General features: G+C 36.5%; 3 protein-coding genes and 2 long non-coding RNA genes across 7 annotated transcripts; 3 read left to right on the forward strand and 2 right to left on the reverse strand.

Moving 5' to 3' along the window:
* The first annotated feature begins 32 nt into the window (after window positions 1–32).
* LOC107265657 lies at window positions 33–2,704 on the forward strand. The gene is made up of 2 exons (XR_003059174.1): window positions 33–894; window positions 999–2,704. It is a non-coding gene; the product is annotated as an uncharacterized LOC107265657 (long non-coding RNA).
* A 643-nt stretch (window positions 2,705–3,347) lies between these two features.
* Window positions 3,348–6,796, reverse strand: LOC107265654 (integrator complex subunit 13). 2 transcript variants are annotated; one of them, XM_015735341.2, is made up of 10 exons: window positions 6,445–6,796; window positions 5,910–6,340; window positions 5,768–5,842; window positions 5,408–5,694; window positions 5,247–5,337; window positions 4,951–5,158; window positions 4,507–4,886; window positions 4,258–4,419; window positions 3,854–4,185; window positions 3,348–3,775 (listed from the first exon to the last, which is right to left on the reverse strand). In XM_015735341.2, exons 2-10 carry the CDS (start codon window positions 6,123–6,125, stop codon window positions 3,490–3,492), a joined length of 2,037 nt encoding a protein of 678 aa, XP_015590827.1. In that variant the 5' UTR covers window positions 6,126–6,340; window positions 6,445–6,796; the 3' UTR covers window positions 3,348–3,489. The 2 variants fall into 2 exon arrangements, with proteins under 2 accessions (XP_015590827.1, XP_015590828.1); XM_015735342.2 differs by lacking the exon at window positions 6,445–6,796 and having other exon boundaries at window positions 5,910–6,402.
* Window positions 6,797–6,899: 103 nt separating this feature from the next.
* On the forward strand, window positions 6,900–8,906 carry LOC107265656 (40S ribosomal protein SA). The gene is made up of 6 exons (XM_015735346.2): window positions 6,900–6,987; window positions 7,291–7,453; window positions 7,526–7,737; window positions 7,927–8,214; window positions 8,424–8,660; window positions 8,753–8,906. The coding sequence occupies exons 2-6, from the start codon at window positions 7,321–7,323 to the stop codon at window positions 8,831–8,833; spliced, it is 951 nt and encodes a 316-aa protein (XP_015590832.1). The 5' UTR covers window positions 6,900–6,987; window positions 7,291–7,320; the 3' UTR covers window positions 8,834–8,906.
* Window positions 8,897–10,524, reverse strand: LOC107265655 (SUN domain-containing protein 2). Of its 2 annotated transcripts, XM_015735343.2 has the most exons (8): window positions 10,380–10,524; window positions 10,174–10,308; window positions 9,896–10,101; window positions 9,798–9,840; window positions 9,580–9,734; window positions 9,346–9,513; window positions 9,183–9,266; window positions 8,897–9,112 (listed from the first exon to the last, which is right to left on the reverse strand). In XM_015735343.2, the coding sequence occupies exons 1-8, from the start codon at window positions 10,417–10,419 to the stop codon at window positions 8,948–8,950; spliced, it is 996 nt and encodes a 331-aa protein (XP_015590829.1). In that variant the 5' UTR covers window positions 10,420–10,524; the 3' UTR covers window positions 8,897–8,947. The 2 variants fall into 2 exon arrangements, with proteins under 2 accessions (XP_015590829.1, XP_015590831.1); XM_015735345.2 differs by lacking the exon at window positions 9,580–9,734 and having other exon boundaries at window positions 9,790–9,840.
* A 2,193-nt stretch (window positions 10,525–12,717) lies between these two features.
* Window positions 12,718–14,515, forward strand: LOC107265676. Its single transcript, XR_001537267.2, has 4 exons — window positions 12,718–12,844; window positions 12,935–13,702; window positions 13,791–14,024; window positions 14,391–14,515. It is a non-coding gene; the product is annotated as an uncharacterized LOC107265676 (long non-coding RNA).
* Window positions 14,516–14,972: the final 457 nt, after the last annotated feature.

The raw sequence follows: 14,972 nt of genomic DNA on the forward strand, positions 1-14,972 counted from the left end.
AATAATAATTTATGTACATAGGTTATACTTGTAATAATACAACTACTAATATTCAACTGAAATAATATACAAACCTAAATAGAACGAGTCCGATGTATTCAGGCTAAGTAAATACCAGTCGCATTAGTCGAACACAAGAATAATCCGTAACCATCAACGAGGCTTTATTTAGATCACAGATTCTAAAATTACATTGGAAAGTGACCTTGGATATAAACGTATATGAATTCTCTCAAGGCACGTAGATACAGCACGGTATCCGTTAATAGCTTATCATCGCTATGTATATACACACCAAATTCATAAATTTGGCTTGAACGCATACTTACACCTAAGTGGACGTGGTTACAAAAATATGCCATTACATACGCGAGCTCTATGTAACCCTAAAATACGCCTCTCTAGCAACCCCAGTATTTCTAGACGAAATCCTTGCACTATTAACAATAAAGATCTTCTTGAAGACTAATAAATCGATGGTCTAATTAAAAACAGTATAAAATAAAGATTAATAAGAGAAATAAACATCGGTATCTCATACAAGACGAAAGGTATGTCACTGAGACTGAATTCTGATTGGCTGAACGAATAGTACTTTGAGTACGTAATTGGTTGACGGCGTAGGAGTAGGGAGGAAGGAGTCCGTTAGAAATTAATACAGCATTTGTAAAATAGAGAGACATAAATAATAGACTAACTAAAGCAGTGAATCTTATGTTACGATCTACGCTAAGCAGAAGGGGAAAGCATGCCTGTTTTAAGTGGAGGGAGAAGATTAGTGACCTAGTAATGTCTGTACAACGACCTTCGTAGCATAAATGCTCATTCGAGTAGTGACTCTCGAGGAAGAGAGTTGGGTAGGGTTGGGATATCGGTGTATTCGTAGGTTAGGAGGTAAGGAGGTCTTTAGTAAGAGTGTGTATTCTTTATTAGCTATTTATCTTCTTTGTTTTCTATCTCTTACATGAAGCTAGTATTATATGTATATATATGTATAGAGGATGGATGGTACGATAGCCTGTTACGTCACTCCTTCACCATACAACTTTACCTCCTGCTTATGGGCAAGATGGCCGCGGGAGGCTGCTGGGAATTCCTGGACAAGGAGACCAGCCGGGAGAGAGTGATACATACAAAACACCGACAGCTCGTGTGATAGCCCGTTACGTCACAGACGGAACAACTGGTTGGTCTGAGGAGGGGACGATGGGGGAATTCCCTGGGTTACGGGATCGCGGGTGTAATGCCGCCGCCGTCTCCCATCTCCGGACGTCACGACGAAAGGATAGCCGGAGAAGGAGTAAGCGAGAGAGAATAATGTATACAAAACACAAGGTCAACGATGTGACTGTATAGATATAGTATATGCTGTATATATATGTGTAAACATTATGGCGTAGAATGTGCTGTGGGGGCGTTCGACGTAGCCACCCTTATACATTCCCACTTCTCTATATGTACGTACCATACCTAGTGTTACCTTTGACTTTCTACCTCGATCCATCCAGAGTCTCTGACCTACATAATCACCCTTCCTTCACAGGTAGTTTCAGAGTACTGAGCAACATGTGTTACGCAGGGTACTTAGGATGTCAATATGAGTAATGTATGAATTACATTGTATGTACATAGGATTGGGTAAGTTTTCCTTATGCTTATGAGCAAGTTGAAATAATTTTATTAACAATATTCCACGTTTCATACCTAGTGGAGTGGCTTATGTTTGTCATGAAATTTTCAGTGAGGCTATTTCCAGCAGGGACTTAGGTTCTTTCTACTGGAGCAAAAGCTTCTACCAGTGAAGTCTGAATTTTTTAGGTGTGTTTTAACGTATTCCATTGACAAGCTGCTGTACCAGGACTGGTTTCTAGGTAGAGTCTATACGTACTGTACTATGCCACGGTTGTATGGCTTTCTCCCTCTCTCTACGGGTAGTCCAGGGTAACCCGAGGGTCAGAGGTTCCCTTTGTCGCCTTTCAATCTACCCTCATAGTATACACTAGCTGGCTTCCCTCTTCGTACCCTCGTATAGCGTTTAGTTTCGTATGCGCAGCTGCTACGGAAACGCACTTTTTCAAAGTCTCCCTTCTAACGTGAAACCTTACCATTTTCTGCTGGTCCGTACAGAACCGTACTGAAGCCGAACCCCTAAATGGCCTTTAGGGGGCTTTACAGATGCGAAAATGAAAATCCTGCTGGGACACACAGCTATCCTGTGTTACTGTATTTCCATAAGTTTTGAAAACTCCAGGAAAATGGTTCTATTAGGTCTGTTATATTTATACGAGATATTTCAATATTTATTTTTAAAAGATCTCAACACTGAAGAGAATAAACGTTGAGGATTCATTACAGTAAAATATCCGTTCGCTCTGTACCCTCTATGACGATCACTGCAGGCATATAAGAGTTTCTAGAAGTAAAGCTGGCCACTAAATTATAAAACATAAACCCGACGGACACGATTACCCAGGTCGGTCGATATCCAGCACTGCACTATCCAATATCAGAAACCTGAACAATGACGTTATGAAACTTTACACTAAAATAGTAAAGACATTATCGGAAAATCAATCTTTCCCCCTTTTATACATTTTTAATTCTATTTCATGAGAAACCAAGTGTTCAGGATTATCAAAACTAAAACTCAATACTGATAAAAAATGAAATTGTCATTTCCACTAATTTATATTCTTTAAAAGAATAACTGTACCTCGTTTATGTCTGCCCCAGAACTTCAACCTAAGTAGCATACTTGATTCATATTGCAAATGTCATTGGCTTCGACGATAACGGACAGCCTTGTAAATAATTAATTACAGACCCGCGCCAAGACACGCAGTCTCGGAAGAGACATAACAAACAATAGTAATACTTGTGTCATGAAGTTACAAGCTTGAGTGTAAAATACATCTACTCAGACGCCGCACGAACATTTGGATTATCCTGTATTTAAAACGTAGCTCTTTATACGTGTGTTTGTATATACGCATATTTACACAAGCACGTATATTATACATATAAGTTAATGTATTATGTATACATATACGCATCTATATACCATTGACCGGGATATCGTCTGTCCCCGGATGAATGAACCGTTACGTCATACACTTGTACTTTCTGGCACATCCCCACTACTTTTACCAACGTGCTCGCATTATATTATATAGTATACCTTCCTTCTCTCTCGACTTAGTTCCTTCCTTCCCTTTCATCGATTAGTAGACTGGCGTGGGCATTCCTCGAGACAGGCACGCTATACAACGACTCTCCGGGGTCAATGTATCTTCGGCTCAGACGCTTCTGATAAGTTAGCTTCGGATGGAAATCAATAGTATAGTATATAGATTGCTGCACCGACTTTACTTCTTGTAGAGAGTGTATGTACAGGCTGATAGGAATGTTATATTTGAATGTATGTATTCTCTTGCATTATGTACAATTGATTGAAATGATTGGATTTTATTTTTTTTGTTCTTTTTTTAATTAAGCCTCTAGGATTGGTTCTCGCGGTTCCCTGCCAGGTTCCTTAAGGTTTGGGTATAACTTTGCCTTGGGTCCGTCCGACTGTATTCTACCGTGGAACTCTGGTTTCCTTTCCTTGGGTGCGCTACGTTGTAGCCAGATGTCCAGGAGACTCTTTGGAGTGTATAGACTACCCTTGTGTAATTGTTTGCCAAGGGACACAGAGGTACATGGTGGCGGTGACATGGGAGAATCTGTTGTGGCACGGATTACACTTGCACGGGCTGTTATGTCTTCCTTTCCTAATCTGTAGAGAGAGATAATTATTGTTTGATGCTAAAGAGACGTTGGAGAGATAATTATTTGAATTTGGACTTAAACTAACCCGTCCAATTCCCGTAATGCTTGGTCCAGCTCTACTTTATCTTTGTCGTCCTTGTTTCGAACTTCTAAAAGACAATTGAGCACCTCGACGTGGGCGGCTGAATTGTTTGCGTGACCTTTTAGAAATGTTTCTAACTCTCCCCAGAGAAGACGGTAATGTTCCTCGCGACGAACTCCTCCTTTACCACCACGTCCACCACCTATGCTGGGCAATGGTAGGGGCTCGTGCTTTGCTTCAAGTTGCAGGAGAGCAAAGATTATTTGTTTGCACTGTACTATCTCTTCCTTCGTTAAGTCATCTTTAACCATTAACTCTGGTAACGGATCTATCAGCTGCAGATACAAAGAGTGTATTAGTTTTGGGATTACATCTTGAGAATTATTTTAGCATATTGGTTATCTTACTTGTTTTAGATTAAACATTAGAGTATTTGATATTGTGATGGGCCAGTATTTAGTATGACGTTCAAGCCTTGATCTCATTTTTGCTGCAGGACCTTCTCCCTCATCACTTGAATTTTTCTTTAAAGGCACTAAGACATTGTTTCGCATGAGAGTTCCAAAATCCTGTGAGATGAGTAAGATTTTATAAGATAATTAGTAAATGTTAAATAATTTATAAGTTAATCATTTTTCTCGAGGATAAATCCTTACTGTTATACGATAATCAGTAACGCGTCCTCCACAGCCTTCACTGATAGACGGTGGATCCTCAAGCACACTTCTTGCCGTGGATAACGTGTGAATAAATATCTCACCACCGTGTGCAGCTAGGAGATGTGATATCGTTTTCCCACCACTTTTTCTGGCCATTTCTAACATAACAGATCTACCGTTCAATAGGAAGTTGATTAGGCATGAGGATGGTCTACTGTTTACGTCGACAGGTGTGATTCTGTGCATCGCTGTGCAGTTTTGCATTTCACATGCACTGCATCCTCTTGGCGTACACCATTTTAACGTCACAGTTTCGTACTCAGAACCTTCCTCGAATCTCCTGAAAGTTTTTATCAATGCCGAGTCTTGAGGATTTCCTGCAAACAATCATATTTCAGTTCAAGGATGATATTATTTTCAATTCTGATGTTGCGGAATTACCTTTTAAAATTGCTGAATGTGCTGCTGATGAGTGAAATATCTCCACATCATAATTTGCAGATGAACTGGCATTTTGTTCTTCTTTCATGGGGATACCTGTGACTGTCGTACTGGCCAGGTCATAATGGGATAGAATTAAATGAGACAATTTAGAATGTAAGGCGGGAGCCTTCATGGAATGTACTTCCATCGTCAGTAATGGCGATACCTGTTATTTGTGTTTAAGGTTAGTAATAATTTTATTCTTGTTCTTGTTAAATAATTTATAAATTATTAAGAGTAAACAAATTACAAACCTCTCTGGGACTTTGACTGGTAACTTGGGATTCGATGTTATTAGGAAATATATTGAGGATTACCAGATGACAGTGATGCACTGGTATCAAGCTGAAACAGAAATGTAGTTTTATAATAGAAACATTATTTCTATAACATGTATGATAGATGAAATAGTTACTGATCCGAGGTTAAGGCTATTTTGTTCTGCTGTGTTAGTTGATTTAAAAATATGTTTTCTAAGCTCTTCATATTAATATCGTCTCTGGCACTAGTAATACATATAACTCTGCCACTATTTAAAAGTTTGGTAGCATTTTCTGTTAGCGAAGTTCTTTTTTCATGTTGGATTTCTGAACTCTCTGTTAAAGCCTCTATCGCCACACGCAATCCATGTATCACAGAGAAGTCAACTCCAGGCTGATGAGTTCTTGGAGGTACTCCAATAATGGCCATTCCATTCATTATCTAAGACATAATATATAGTTTATAAACCATAAATAATTTATGACTGTTAACTGCTATTTTGTTTGTGACTCACATGTGATAAATTTTGCTGTGATGCACTCCAGGTATTCAATATGTGAGCAGCATGGTCGCTGACTACAAATCTTACCTAAGAATAAAAATGATATATATTCTTTTTTATTAAACAGGGGATTTAGAGAAATGTAAATTCTTACCAATTTCCCTGTGGGAAATAAATCCCAAACTATACGACAGTACTCCATTGAAGATTCCACGCTTGTAGTCCATAGGGACTTGCATATTGGAGCTAATGGTATAAGATTTTGACCCCGAGTTTTTAGGCAATCAAATTCTAATGGACTTTCCGTAGAAATACCAAAATAGGGTGTATGATCTAACACGAAAACTGTTTTGTGATTTGCTGGATACATTTTTTATATCATTTTGGATAAACTACTATAGTTTGGAATTATATTATTTTTTACGCTAAAATAAGAAGTATTTATTTACACACGATACTTGAATAAATTTATTAGATAAATCTATTGACAAGCAGAAATTTATTATTGGTAAACACCAGGCAGCTTGTGTTCCGTAGGTTATGTTCGTTTTATCCTTTCGTAGGTTAGGTTCGATTTGAAGAAGCCTAAAATACATTTTACATTATATTAATAAATCTTTATTTTATCCGTCTAAGAGTAACTCAAATTTTTTATTTTGAACTATCCGATTATAAAAAAATATACATACGTATTACGTAGCGTAACAGTAATTATATATTTGAAATCCTATCTTTAATAACAGTAATTATATAGATTAAACAAAATTTAGCTACTGTAATCTACAAAATTAACATAATTAATTTTTTGACTTCTTGAAGAGTAAAATTATTTAAAAATCCCTCTGTAAATTGATATTCGCGCAGTAGTTGCTACAATTAGTCGAAATAAGCGTTTCATTGGGTTACAAAATGTACTCCCTATTCAACAGCCAATAGCGCATCTTGCTATACCAATGACTATCCTTGATGCACAGTTATTTGTTGACTAGTGCATATCCGCTTACTATATATCTATAAAAGTATATTATATTTGTTTAAATTGTAAATAAAGTGTGCGTAAAAAATAATGAAAACAATTGTTTGATTATTTGCGTACCTCAACATTCACATTATAATTGATTATTAAACATAAAGTTAATAATAGATTTCCAGTTTTTCAGCGCCGTACTGAGCGAGTAAATATAGGGTCTACTTCCTTTCCGACAGAGGAACTCCTAGTGGCATTGCTACACGTAAGACTGCTCTTCAATTTTTCAATATTTCTTGATATAAAGCACGCCTAAGATCCTGTAATTAAGTAAAATGTATTACTATACATATAAAGAATGAAAATATATATTCATTTTATTATAGATTTGTATATTATACTTATAGTTTGTTATATGTTTCACTCAACACACGTGGTAAGCACTGTAGCTTGCTACCATGCTTGCATTACTGTATCCGTTTTACTGTACTTTTTTAATTTTAGACTTAATACTTTTGTACTAATTTTTATGGAGTGAGTAGAGATATAATGATAATTTGTTTTATAGGTTGACTCGTAATTCAACCACAACGTTAAGATGTCAGGAGGTTTAGACGTCTTAGCCCTCAAAGAGGATGACGTTACCAAAATGTTGGCGGCTTGCACCCATTTGGGTAGCGAGAATGTTAATTTCCAAATGGAGCAGTATGTTTACAAGCGTCGCGTTGATGGTAAGTTCTTTGCAAATTGTGGAATTTACAGTGTTGAGAGTTTGGTATTTAATGATCGAATGTTAATGCTAGGTGCTGGGGTGAATATTATCAACCTTCGTCACACTTGGGAAAAGTTATTGCTTGCTGCTCGTGCAATTGTTGCTATTGAGCATCCCAGCGAGGTGTTTGTAATCAGTTGTAGATCGTATGGCCAAAGGGCTGTGCTGAAATTTGCTGCACACACTGGTGCTACTCCCATTGCTGGACGTTTCACTCCTGGTGCCTTTACCAATCAGATCCAGGTATGAGTTTTGCAATTTGTATTATCTTATTTGAATATGTTAATCTATTGATATGATGTGACAACTATGTCCAGAATTATTCTATGTTGGTACATATGGCTTAATCTTTGCTGATTCATGCTTTTATTTAATTCCTGTTGCTTCAATATTTAAAGTAGAAGAATTAATGTAATTAATTTGATTTTGTAGGCTGCCTTCCGTGAACCCAGACTTCTTATTGTCACTGATCCAGCTACTGACCATCAACCCATCACAGAAGCTAGTTATGTGAACATTCCAGTAATCGCATTTTGCAATACTGATTCGCCTCTACGTTTCGTCGACATTGCGATTCCAAGCAACAACAAGAACCCACATAGCATTGGTTTAATGTGGTGGCTGCTAGCTCGTGAGGTTCTTCGTCTTCGTGGATCCATTGCACGTGAGACCAAATGGGACGTAGTCGTTGACTTGTTCTTCCACAGAGATCCTGATGAGGTTCGTATTGCGCATTGTATTCTAATATAATTTTTCACTTGCATCACTTACTTAATTACGATGAATTTAAATACTATGATGATACACTCATGTCCAGAATTAAAAATCTGTTGGTACATATGGCTTAATCTTTGCTGAACTGATCGTTCTTATTACTAAAGGTTTATCTTAAAATTTCTCTTTTATTTAATTAAACATTCATAATGCAGGCTGAGAAGGAAGAACAGGCAGCTAAGGAAATAGCTCCACCACCTAAGGAATTCACTGCAGCTCCCGAACCTGCACCAGTAGCCGAGGTTGCTTGGAATAACGAAGTTCCAGGTGCCCCTCCTGCCGAAAACTGGGGTGATGATGTAGTTCAACCTGTTGCTCCTGCAATCCCTACAGAAGAAGCTGCTCCTCCTGCTACTTATCCTCGTCCAGCAAATGTGGACTGGGCTGCTCAGGTAAGGTTTCCTATACGTCACAATTAATCTTCATGACGATATCCTTTCTTTATTAAAAATGTAACAAAAATATATATGTATATTCCTTTCAGGATCCTGAGGAATGGGCTCCAACCACGCCTGCTACCACCGCTGCCCAAAGTTGGGGTGGTGCTACCAACGAAACATGGTAAATGTCATCATCCTTGTGACTACCACGAGATGACTGCACTTTGTACAATTGTAATAAAGTGAGCTAAACTTTAACAACCGTTTATTTATTCCTTGACAAAATTGTTTTCTACGCATTAATATGTCTTCAGATACTTATATGCTTGTCCCATCCTATCCGATTTCTGGAATATCCTTCCATGAACTCTAAATCTGTAAATACAGGTATACTCTGGATGTCCCCAATTTGATAAGATCTCCAGCATTACTTTGTTAAAAGGCACCTTGTGCACATCCTTATTCTATAACCAGTTGCGGAAGTAAAGCTATTTATACATTAGAAATACATTTCCTGACATTAAATTCACATACGTTAACTTGAAATGTCTGCGAAGGTGAGCCACGAATGTTGTAAACAAACTTATCAATTAGTATATAACCATCTTGGGACTTTCCCTAGCATGGAACATAAAATTGAAAATAAGGCACTAGTAGTCACCTATTGTTATAATCATACATATATTATTTGCCTTACCAAGAGATTAAATGCTTTAGGAGCTGAATCTATTTTCCCTGTTAGAGAAACTGATGCTGGAATATGTTCCAAAGTTACTCTTCCAATTATTGCAGGATATGCTAATGCAATTTCTACTTTTCCTTTGGATCCATGAAATGCCCAACATTCCCCAGGTTGGGTCCAAGGCTATGACAGAAATCCAGATCATAAAATAACCGTGAGACTACATTACTTTCAAGGATAAGCATAAACCTGAATGATTTTTCGTGGAGTGAAGTAACTGGCACTCCATAATGGAATTCCAAAGAGAGTTATTTGGCTTTGAGCTGGTTCATAAAAGGATTGTGTATCCGGAGTATCCAAAATCGATGCACCAGCTGCTTCAGATGCGAAATCCGCCAAGTCCTCTTTTATTAGAAAAATATATTTTTATATAAGAAACATTGTCAAAATTTGAATTACCTCTTTACCTTTAACTTCGTTATGTATTTGAAGGCTTCTAAATTTTGATTTCTGAAAAGAAATAACTTTAGATTTGTTTTAGATAATCAAATGTCAAAAGTCAGACCATTTTGCGCAACATTATCTCCAGACTCTGCGCTTGATTCTTCAGCAATATAAATTCTTTCTTCATACGCGAGGCGTCAATTCTCGATGCATCTGTCAAGCTAAGTAAATTTTCTCGCAGAGGTTTTATCTTTCCGTGATTGTAACCCTCGCTATATGCAGGAACGTCTACCTTTATCTGCATCAATGTATATGCAAAGAGTATACCTGTAAACTGTATACTGTACAGTACCATCTATAATAATGAAATAGCTTTATACTCGTTGCATAAAAACTTACAAGCTCCTACTCCCAGAACGCACAATATTTCAACAGCTGGTAATAATAATTTAAGGCACGCCTTAAAAACACGTCTGAGTTTCATTAATATCCACAAATCAAGAATCAAGAACCTTGCCACGATTTTTTGGAAGGCTATAAGCAAGTGACGTTGCTGGTTATAAATTCAGTAGAAAAAATTTTTAATTATGAAATCAGAATAATACCGTTGTGCTTAGTTTCGTCGAATCGCATTATGGCGTTCATCTTAATCCAAATTATAAAAATTTCTCGTTAATCAATTACTTCTACGGAAGTTCGTTACAAGAGAAAATTCAAATGCGAACAGAAATTATCGTTATTTATCGTACAGCGCCATCACACAGTCATATTTCGAGATTATTTTGAAACTAGTTCCTCTATAACAATTAAGGTAACGCCACCGGTAAATTATTACCGTTCTGAACGTATTCCTCGAAAGCTAAAGAAGGACACTTTAATTGCATCTGTCAAAGAATTCAATTTATTCCTGTAATTACTTTTGTTGCACGGCACTCAAATTTAAAATAATATATGCATGACAGTTGTCACCATTATTCATATTATCGTAACAGACAATGAAGCCATAACCTTTGGTTTAAGTAAAGGGTTCGCTAAGGAATAAGGTGAAAGTAGAACCAAGAAACCAGCTATTACCGGTGGAAACTGGTTTTAAGGCAATTGTAATCATCAAACATCTATACTCTGGCAAGCAAATGCGCTGGCAGACTTGTACCATTCGATTTCTCGTTGTGATCCTCACTATTAATGATCATTACGTATTGATAGATGCTGCCCGATTTCGTAATTCGAAGGAATCGGGATTGGGTTTGTCTTACTAAGATAACCTTGTAAGTATTCTCCATATTATAAATCAATACTTACATTGCCTAACAAATGAATAAATAAGAACAAGTTCTGTTGGAATTCATAAATTAATTTTATACAAAATTTACGAAAATTTCCAACGTCTACACCAGTATAGGAGACCAGTGTCAATCGAAAGACGATATCGAATAAAATAAAACCATTTAATCTGCCATCTATTGCTAGTGAATAAATAGCCTGATCAGCTGTACCGTTTTTTAAAAAAAGAAGTGATCAACATTTTTCAAAAAAATTCTTAAGAGTTATCGATAACATTAATTAAGATAAAATTCGTTTGTTTTTCAGTCAATACAACTCTCTCCTAACGGAAAAAAATACATAAAAGCAATTGATCAAATATGTATAAGTAATTTATTCAATTTCTGTTTTTGTTTGTTACTGTAAGCAGAACACGACGTGGTAGCATGCTTAAAAAGATGGTGGCCTCTCAATGTTTTACGTCTTTATTTTAAATCTTCAAGAACTCCTCTGACCGATGTGGAACGCCTAACTCCAGTATGTATGTACAAAATGAATTCGAAATATCAATGAGCATAATCTTTTTTACATTTCCAAGATCCCGTACGGGTTACACTTGACATTTAAAACAGTGACGCAAATGTTGCTATTGATTTAGCATAAAAAGGTCGTTGAGGCTGTTTTCAATATGAAAAAGTATTTGAGAGTAATTCTCAGATGTAATATTTTTTTTATTTGCTCATTTTTTTTAGTGAGTACTCGTCTTCAATGCGATCTTTAAAAGACACATATGTGTACTTATATACAAAAATCGCCTCCAGCCATTCCTTATGATTCGACATACTAGCCGAGTTTTGTTCTTGTGATACCAGGAAAGTTTTCCAAGGGCGACCGGTGTAGGTGCGCCATAAAGAATTAAAAGCCGTAAAGGCTACAGCAATATAATTCCGTATAGGAAGAATACAACAGTAAACAACATGGCAATGCGAAGATTACCCGTCACCATCAGCAAGAAAAGTCACTGACCTTTGTTTCTCTTTTGGCGATGAAAGCAATCCGCCATAAAATGGCCTCGGACCATACCGGTTTTCATCTTATACATTAGTCACATTGTAAATTGACGTACTTTTGATTTATTATTCAATTTTTCTGGTAATCAAAGATTAAACTTGAAGAACTTTGTTGGGTCTTTCATAACCAGCCATGTAGAGCCTCTGTCCACGTTGAATTAGACTACTTTTTATTTACCAACAACAAACAAAATAACCTGTCTCATAAATATCGGGGAACAAAGAATCTCGGATAAAAATTAACCTTCTGATATCATGCATATGGTTTTGCTAAGCATATTTATTGTGCATTGCTATAAAGATAATTAATTTGTTGGGAGAATGATTAAAAGCCAGATGACACTTTTTATTATTCTTTTATTCATTCAGTCCGGTACATCAGATCCGTAGCTTGTAGATTGTCATAATAATTCATCCTAGCCATGGGACAGTGATTTTCCGAAATTTTAGTGACAGTAATAACTCACGATAAAAACAAAAAATTAATTGTAACCGTGTGAAATATTTCAGTCGGGTCTATTGCGTACGTATGACTAATTTCAAAATAATCTGAACAAACACAGTATGCATAAGATGTTGGTAATAGATTCAAACAAGTATTACTCTTTCATTCGAACAAGACAGCTGGATTGGATTCTCGGGGAATACCGCGTTTAGTAAATCCTCCACTGATGACACCTCCACTTATATACCCGTGAAAATTTCTTAAAAGCGTGAATTCAAAATATACAAAAGAAGTAAGATCCGAAAAAAACAATCAGCTCGTAAAATACACAATCACTGAATTTCCTGTCAATGAACTAATATTTTCTTTTCTCTTTTTTTAGAAAAAAATATGGCTCATGAAAACACATCACAGGGTACAATAAGAAAACAAAGATGAAGCATGTAAAAAGAGAAATTACCTTTATTGTTACCCGAGGATGACGTCACTCCGTAATTATTACAAGAACTGACAGATCCAAATGTAACGTCCAGAGATATGCCATTCCGAGTCCCGAAATACGTGAACCGGATACAGATGATGTTTAAGTATCTAGTTTAGTTTCCTTTTTTGTATTTTTTTTTCTCCTTAACAACCTACAGCAACATCATTAAACTGGTACGCGATGCTCAATTACGTCACTGCAAAACACTGGGTCTGTCGCCTTCAACACACACGTGAATACTTGGATAGCCGAACACACGTGTTACTTAGCGCAGTCGTCTGGCTTTCGAAACTGTGTTTCTTGGAAACAATACACGCAAAAGTAATTCTCAGAATATCCAAGTTTCAGGGTGAATCCCAGTACGTGATGTTGATCAGCTGGTGGATCTAAGGTAGAAGTAGGGGAATATGATTATCCTGATCCTTGGAGTAAATGTATGCAAGGTTATCCACGGGAAATTGATCGCCTGAAGTTAACCTCTCTGTTTGATTTCAACGGCAAAACCACCTTCAGGTTGTACGTTTGTCGTGAATAACTTTATATACTTATACACGTATTCTACAGATTGCCAAGGAATATTGGCTTTTACACTCGCGAATGACACCATTGCGCGAGCAACCGTAAATCGCGATGTTTCTTAGATACTGCAAAGAATCACTTTCCGTTGTAAGTTTGTATAAAATAACGTCTTTTATTTTTATTTTTCTTTTCATTGAAAATTATACTTTCATGATAACACATTTATTTGTTGCAGAGAAAATGAAGAATTTTCAAGTTATATTTTACAATCCAGATTGAACTTACATATCCGATTTATAAGTATGCCTCAATTCTATTGTTCCAAGTGAGGATGATGGCCTTCGTTTTCTTCCGAATCCATTGTTGTCAACACTGTATGTTATACAGTAACCATGCTTCTCACCAGTACTTTTTGAGCATGTTCTTTTTTTTACTACGCGACGGTACGGTTGTGCGTAAACGAAAAAATGTACGTAAACATATACGTGGGATTTAACGAAGCTTAAAGGCACATGTAAAAATACTAATGAGATATACATATATTTCTCTGTTTCCGTCAACGTCATTTCTCAAGACGTATGTACTTGTCTATGACGTTTTGTGGGATGACAAATCGTAGATTATGAAATGCACGGAGGATATATAGAATGCGGTAGTAATAAGAACTAGTAATTCGATGTTAATATCTAGTAAATACTGACTATTTATTACGGTTTAATTATTTCAATCGAACTATCTAAACGATGCTTTTATTGTTAAACGATTTCATTTGGTCATGAATATTTTGTTATTTTTGTATTCGTTAATTGTTGCTTATTTCCTGACACTTTTTCAGGTCTTCGATAATCCCAGATGGCCACTGAATGTTGTGCACGCACCTTATTAAATAGTACATCCATTGGTCCTGTCTGGCAGAATCCAGTTCAGTGCTGATCGATACCAAGAAAAATGGTCGGCAATTTCGTTTAGCTCATAACTCTGGTTTTACTTTTTTCCCCAGTTTTTACGTATTCTTTAAACCTGCCTTCCCGGCTGGACCGGATTGCCAAGTCCAAGCTGTCTGGATGATGTAGACAGTTGTCTTACGATTGACGTTAGTTCATCTTAACGAGGTCAGGAAATTAGTAGGGTTCGTCAAACGGTAAAAGGAGACAATTAACATCGAAACATTAACAAAAACAATAGATTCAATCAATAGAATAATTTTTTAATTTATTTCTCAAAATCTTACACAATTTCTAGACGATAGCTTAATCTCATTCCTGTAGTCGATATATGCAATGTAAATTAATGATTAAAAAAATGGCTTATTTGAAATTTTGAAAAAAATCAACTTTTTTCTCCTTTTTCTAGAATCGTTCAGTGTGGATACACCTTGATGATCGTTCCTCGTAAAATTGGAGCACGGTGTTACGGT

Source organism: Cephus cinctus, unplaced genomic scaffold (assembly GCF_000341935.2).
Source record: "Cephus cinctus unplaced genomic scaffold, Ccin1 Ccin1_scaffold0230, whole genome shotgun sequence".
In the NCBI taxonomy this organism is placed as follows: domain Eukaryota; kingdom Metazoa; phylum Arthropoda; class Insecta; order Hymenoptera; family Cephidae; genus Cephus; species Cephus cinctus.

Bases quoted from the DNA above. Each gene is read 5' to 3' on its own strand.
- LOC107265655 (XM_015735343.2), bottom strand. From the start codon at position 10,419: ATGAACGCCATAATGCGATTCGACGAAACTAAGCACAACG. The intron at 10,309-10,379 runs GTATTATTCTGA...ACTTGCTTATAG, and splicing joins CGACGAAACTAAGCACAACG to CCTTCCAAAAAATCGTGGCA. The intron at 9,735-9,797 runs GTAAAGAGGTAA...TTCTAATAAAAG, and splicing joins AATACATAACGAAGTTAAAG to AGGACTTGGCGGATTTCGCA.
- LOC107265656 (XM_015735346.2), top strand. From the start codon at position 7,321: ATGTCAGGAGGTTTAGACGTCTTAGCCCTCAAAGAGGATGACGTTACC. The intron at 7,738-7,926 runs GTATGAGTTTTG...TTGATTTTGTAG, and splicing joins CCTTTACCAATCAGATCCAG to GCTGCCTTCCGTGAACCCAG. The intron at 8,215-8,423 runs GTTCGTATTGCG...TTCATAATGCAG, and splicing joins TCCACAGAGATCCTGATGAG to GCTGAGAAGGAAGAACAGGC.
- LOC107265654 (XM_015735341.2), bottom strand. From the start codon at position 6,125: ATGTATCCAGCAAATCACAAAACAGTTTTCGTGTTAGATCATACACCC. The intron at 5,159-5,246 runs GTTTGTAATTTG...CACAAATAACAG, and splicing joins CCAGTCAAAGTCCCAGAGAG to GTATCGCCATTACTGACGAT. The intron at 4,420-4,506 runs GTAAGGATTTAT...CTCATCTCACAG, and splicing joins TTACTGATTATCGTATAACA to GATTTTGGAACTCTCATGCG.